The sequence below is a fragment of the Hetaerina americana genome, unplaced genomic scaffold (genome assembly GCF_022747635.1).
Source record: "Hetaerina americana unplaced genomic scaffold, ioHetAmer1.1.p SCAF_38, whole genome shotgun sequence".
In the NCBI taxonomy this organism is placed as follows: domain Eukaryota; kingdom Metazoa; phylum Arthropoda; class Insecta; order Odonata; family Calopterygidae; genus Hetaerina; species Hetaerina americana.
Genome location: NW_027286963.1, coordinates 4,583,315 through 4,589,985, shown reverse-complemented (window position 1 = coordinate 4,589,985; position 6,671 = coordinate 4,583,315). Strand labels below are relative to the sequence as shown.

The 6,671-nt window shown below is 34.9% G+C and overlaps 1 protein-coding gene across 1 annotated transcript in view; it reads right to left on the bottom strand.

Moving 5' to 3' along the window:
• Positions 1 to 1,257: 1,257 nt before the first annotated feature.
• Positions 1,258 to 6,671, bottom strand: part of LOC139691558 (DNA-dependent protein kinase catalytic subunit-like) — a 55,585-nt gene continuing 50,171 nt past the window's right edge. Inside the window, exons 29-32 of the mRNA XM_071589432.1 lie at positions 5,410 to 5,690; positions 4,567 to 4,728; positions 2,339 to 2,556; positions 1,258 to 1,538 (exon numbers count right to left, since the gene is read on the bottom strand). Of these exons, the coding sequence (XP_071445533.1) occupies positions 1,461 to 1,538; positions 2,339 to 2,556; positions 4,567 to 4,728; positions 5,410 to 5,690 (739 nt within the window). The 3' untranslated portion in view covers positions 1,258 to 1,460. The remainder of the gene's footprint in view (positions 1,539 to 2,338; positions 2,557 to 4,566; positions 4,729 to 5,409; positions 5,691 to 6,671) is intronic.

The following is a 6,671-nucleotide window of genomic DNA, read 5'->3' as shown; positions in this document are numbered from 1 at the left end:
TAGCTAATCTCTAAATGTGCTAATGTTTATCATATGAAGTTTGTAAAAAAGGCAACTCAATATATATTTTGTAATGGTCAAGAAAATAAATGCTATAACCTACATATTGAGCATATTATTTTTTCCATTTTGCTGAGCTACAGGTAAAAGCACAAATGCCTCCTTATTTATATAATCCATATGCCACAAGCTTGAATGTTGTCTATAAATAAAAGTGCTTATCTAAAAATGAGTGAACAAGGATGGGTAGTTACCATTTAAATAATAAGAACTTAGTCATTACAAACATGGTTAGTATTAGCTTTAGTCAGATGCACCACTAAATAAAATTCAAAGCTAAGCATCAGATTGTAAAGTATGATCAACTCAGCATGTGAAACCATTGGGAGCTGACGGTATATTATTTTTCAGAAGTATGCCATTTCTCACTCTACAATTAGGAATCTGGCAAATTTCAAAATTAACTATAATTACATTAGCACCATCAAGGTTTTATTATTCCTGTGTTTAATAATTTTTGTAATAATATCCATAAGGTCAACTACAATAGTGAATTAAATGATTCAGTTTAGACTTACTTTAAAGAGTATTGGAGCACCTGAAAGTAAGGCTGCTGCTACCTTTAAGAGGTGTGTACAAGTTCTCAGGTCACCCAATTTTTGTCCTTGAGACTGGGAGTAAATAGGATAGAATGATGTAGTTGAGCTTAAAATATACAGGCACTCTTTATTAATACTAGACATGGTTGGCGGCAGCAATCACTGCACCAAGTTTGTATAGCTGCCTAACAAGAGTGAGAAATGTTTTCAATATTTAAAAGGGTTCCCACGGCAAATGATTTTTACACTCTGAAATTGTTGCATTTTAAAGGGTATTGTTTGGTGTGCTAGAACAGAGTGATTGTCTATTTTCTCCACTTGTGTGGTTTAACACCCATTGAAATTCACCGTGAATTGAATGAGACTTAAGAGTCAAGGCGCTATAGATGTACAAAATGTGTGTTACATGGGTACGACCATTCAGGGAAGGCCAAAAATCATGTGATAACGAATAATAATAAGTGAAATAATAATTGGACAATTGGAAACTGGAGTACGTTGAAGTGGCTGGATTAAAACAGGTAAGAAGTCAATGATTAAGAGTCAGCATAAAAAAATTAGAACTAACCTAGGATATTATTTATTAAAAATTAAATGGCTTAAAACAATGTTTATTTATCTAAATAAAATGCTGACAAAATTCATATATAATGACATCATAAAGATGGCCAAACAATTCAATCAAACATCTTTTGACAGTTACTTTTCACAATCATTCTTTGATAAATCACTTCAATAAATTCTACAAAAAATTAATATTATTCATGGAAAATGAATCTGGAATAGAGTCCAACATGACTTAATTACATTTAAAATATTGAATATTTAAAAAAAACATACACACATCCATCTTTACAACCATCACAGCCATGGTGCCCAACCTTGCCATGTTTTCCCAAGAATGTGGTAATCAGTTGCCTGGTCTATAAGACATGACACCTGAAAATCAAATCATCAACATGACAACTATATGGAATACTAGCCAAACATTAAAACATGAAAGATGAGCCCATGCAGGCAGGGTAGCTTTTGATTTAAGTTAATGTGATTTTGATGAAATTAATTCCAGCTAAAATACAGAGAAATTAGTTTTATATGCTGCTGCAAACAAACACAAGCAGAGTAGGGTCTGGATTTTAAGTCATCACTAGAGACCATAGATGCATGTTATGTAAAATTAAGTGAATTTTCAGTAATAAAAAATGAGTGGTATTCACATGAATGCCTGCCACTTTATTGAAAATTCTTCATCAACATGTATATAAACAAACTTTTTTAGGGGGAGAAAATTTTAAATTTCAAAAAAGCACGCAATAAACCCTTTCTATTACTCATTTTAGACAAATATTATGGTAACACTAACACAAACTATGGTCCTAGCAAGAATATATATACTGCCTTATGGAGTAATAATTTAATGTGGAGATTTAATGTGAATCTGGTTATTGAAAACTCCAAACAAAATCCCTGCTTGCTTTAAAAGTGTGCAAATTACCACGACTTGTTTGACTATGACCAAAGCAATGTTTGAAATTCAGAAGAGGAGTAAGAGCTTAAGCCCAAAGGTATTCATGTTTTCACCTCATTGTCCATATACTAACCTCCAATATTTTTCATACAAAACCTATTCAAAAAGTTCCCAAACTTTTTGAATAGACTTAGCCATTATTAACTGAAAATTGAAATCAATTCTTAACAAAATAATGCATATTTATCAAAGAGAAGTCAATCATACAAACCTGTTGCTCACAAGACAGTCCGATTGATGGAAGCCTAGCACGGACATTGTGCTCAGGATCTCCAGCAGCAACTTCCTTATACTTGATCTGTACAGCTGGGTTATCCATTGTCCGTGAACCAATCTCTTCCAGTGTTATTTCCCTGGGATTTGTGCCACCCACAAACTTACGCCTTGTGAGCTTTATCTTTTCCTTGGGGTATGCTAAGTCACACTCCTCTGGAAGTGAAAAGCCAAAGAATTTGATTCAAGAAATTAAAACTGCCATCGGTTACTCCTCTTTTATTATTTTCTTAAATAGTAGTTTATCTCTTTGAACACAAGTGTGATATTTTTCTCTTTACTTCCATTTTTATGATAGAATTGTATTATGTTTAACTTTGGGAGGAAATCAGCTGACATGACTTGGGGAATCAGGCATTCAGAAAGATAAAGCCAAAGTGTAGCAAGACCCTGGGGGAAAAAGGTGTATAGGTAGTTTACATCTATTGTTAGACATTATTACTTTGTTTTGCAGGGGGAGTTGGAGACTACAAAGTCTCCCTAAAATTTATACATGTCGTGGATAAAGGGAGGAGATAAAGCCTTTTGAGATGGAAATCTATATAAGCATTAATGCATTCTGTGGATGAATTAAAAAGTAACATGATAGATTGGCCTAGGTTGTATGGTTTCTGCATTTTGAAAGGCAAGTCAGAGCAGGAAGTGCATGGGTTTTGAGGTATGAAGATATTTCTGATTGAAATACAGGATTTGGATTGATGGATTGATGAAATAAATTATCACTCAGCTGGTGGAGAACTTCTGTATTGCAGTCACTGGTGTTCATGACCACAATCCAGGAGCCTTTTTCCACCACAGAAATGTTATCACTAAGGTCGGATTGTAGCTTTCGAATTGTCACAAGTTCTAGAGTAGAGAGATTGCTGGCTGTTTTCATTGAGTTGAGGAAACCATGGTCAGATAATGTGTGGATTAACTGCTTGATGAAAATTTCAGCAGGGTGGTTGGTGTAGAAGCATTTGATATTGTGACATACAATGCATTTTCTGGTATATTTTCATACATCTCTGAGATCAAATTGAGTAGCTTCAGGCGTGATGTGGTGGAAGTTGAACATAATGAATAACTCATTATAGCACTTTTCCACTTGATAAAATTTTTATTTTACGACCGCGTTTCGATGCATTACATCATCATCAGGTCAAGGTCATGACCTGATCATGATGTTGCATCATCATCATCAGGTCATGACCTTATGATGGTGTAATACATCGAAACCTGGTCGTAAAATTTTATCAATACGAAAAGTGCTATGATAGTTATTCTTCATCTCTGAGATATACGGTAAATAATATTGTCCCGATAACTTGGCCCTCCAATAGTCTGCCTTAGTAAAGAAGGAGAGTGGGAAGGTCACTGGGAAGGGAAGTTCACGAAAGAGAGGGAAAGTTTCAGATATCCCATATTGCATCCCTAGTTCCTGCCATTGGAATACAGAATCATCATTTCAACCTAAACCTTCTTAGGTTAATGATTCGTAATTGAATGGCAATAAATGAAATTGTAATTCCAGGGAAGCCATGCACATTCCAGTGAGTCATCCCTATTCTGATAAATGTTTCAATCTGATAAAATTTGCATTTCCCTCCGTGTAGCTTATTTTATTAATGTAAACACTATGCAATCAATGCAATATTCATGTTTTTCATCACTACAACCCTCTCTAGTGTACATCGCACTGCTTTTCATCTTGGGGTTACAGCAGTTTTGCCAGAATTTCAAATTTGAAGGTATTTATTTTTTATTTCACTGGGATTCAATGGAGATAAAAATGAAAAAAAAATATTTTATGCAAAAGTTCCAATTGCAATCTATCACATTATGAATTGTGAATACCTTCATGAAACTTTTTCTGCACAATTGAAAGACACCATCATAAGTTAAAGACTGCTGATTATTCTACCAGCATGAAATTACTAAAAACTTAAGCTTTAATCTAGCCTTGCATGAAAATAGAAGTCAACTTTGAGAGTGCTCTATAAAACAACATTTTTTTCAGCAACCATTCAGCTAGTATCATAGGATTCATCACTTGCCTAAGACTAAGAATGACTAAGACAATTATCAAGAAAAACGGCAACTACAACTGATAAATGATTATAAATTGGGCAACATAATTCTCCTAATTTCACATGTATATATCTCATCAATACACCATCTTCTCACCTAGTTCAGCAGCTGAAATGCCATCAGCTTTTGCTCGTTTTCTGGCACAATCAAGCCAATCTACTGATGGCTCCTTGACAAATACATCCATGGTGGCAAGCAATATATCATGGTTCTCTTGAAGTGCCCTCAGGGTGTGGATCATGGTTTCTTTCATCAACCCTGAGAAAAATTTAGGTCAAGACTCAGATTAAAGAAAGGATTACTAGAGTTGGGCCAAACTTTAAATAAATGTCAACCCTTTTACAAATTACTTTCCTAAAAGCACATTAAATAATGATGTTTTTTGTTGAAATATATAGATAGTGGAAAATCAATTATATAAAATAGATATGCAGCAAAACCTTCAGCTTAAAAACCTCCCTATGGCCTTGATATCAACCCCTGTTCCAGTTCCAGCAAGTAAATTGCATACAGAAAATCTGCCTTCAATGAAACTTTTTAACTGTAAAATCTCTTTAGTATGATATATACACAATACATCATACTACAGAGATACTACTAGTAAATTGAATGCAGAAAATCTCCCTTCAGTGAAACTTTTTTAATGCAAATTCTCTGTAGTATGATGTGAATACAATATCTCATACTACTTAACATGGACCATGGAATGGACTCCCTCATATTCTTTGCTAGTGCATGGATTCCCCATTTTACTATAGCAAACCTTGCACATAAATGCATCTTTTGTGCCAATGCATCTTGTTTGGTTGCTTAATTTCCAATCAAAGCATCCATACTATCAATATCCAAACAATGAGCACCCCTATTTCTTGACCTGGGTAACTTTCGAATGTACACATTTTACTGTACAATTAATTATGATACTGAATATGGCCTTACCAACTTCACCACAAGGCTGCATTAGACCTATTATTTGAGGTGTCAGCCTAAATGGCATTAATTCCGGTACGCCTAAGAACTGTGTTGTTGTCCCAAAGGAGTAACCAAAGTCAATGCCAATGACCCTGCCAGTCCTCATGGAAACAAGTGTGTTTTGGAGGTGGCGATCCCCAATACCCAGCAGCCAGTGAGCAATGCAGAGTGTTGCATGACTAGTAGCAAACGTATTACGAAGTGACCAGAAGCTGTCATAAGACAGACTTAGTTTCAGGAGAGAACTCCTGTCATGAAATAAGAGGAAGAAAATATCAAAGATTAGTAAACAAACCAATTTTACCTTATGATTCACACAAATTCCAAATTCACTCATGTAGAATGATGGGCATGGCTGGGTGCTCGGAGGATTAGCAGAAGGGGGGAGGCAAAGGCAAAACCAAGAACATAAATTAGATGGTGGACAGGATGCAAGCGGAGGAGAAAGAATATTATGGGTAGAGTGGCATAAAATGGACAAAGGACCCGAGGAGAAATATAGGAGTGGTGCTAAGTAGTTTGTTGCCAGAGTCAGAGTAAAAACATGGTGGCCAGCAGTAATATGGTTTCAGATTCCTGTTGTTTTATAGGTTTTCAAGGATTAAAATTCATGTTTCAAAGTTTTGAGCCATAATTTTTACTACCTCATATTGCCACTGTAATCCAATTGATAGCACTAAATTTTTGAATTAGCATTTAACCATTCCACCCAGTAGAATGTAAATTCAAAGGCAGATAATCAATTAATTAGAATAGTTTCAAAAACTTTTTGGTTCACCTAAATAAAAAATTCTACTTCCTGTAAAGAGAGTAGGGGGATTAGGATTGATTTATGGCATATGTACTTTCCACCCCAGGGCCCCATGTTCAAATCCTGAAGTTTTGAAAATGAAGAGAATCGGTGTTTTAGGATTGTAGACCATGGAGAGTAGGCAGTAGAAATGGCCTTTCACCTTTCCCACTTCCCCTTTGAGCAAACAATACTTTTATCACTTTGTTTACATTTATCAAAAGTCATTTGATTCTTGTCTCACCAGGTCTAGTCTTGTCTTGTTCAAGTTTTTGCTTTAGATCACACGTGAAATGCTGTTTTTTTTAACACAAAGGTTCCAATTTAACTTAAATCTCTCATACAAATCTGCAAGACTATATTTTGCAGTTATAATTAGTATATTTTTTCTTTCCTAATGAAACAAGAAAAGCAAAAAACCCCAACACACATGAACATT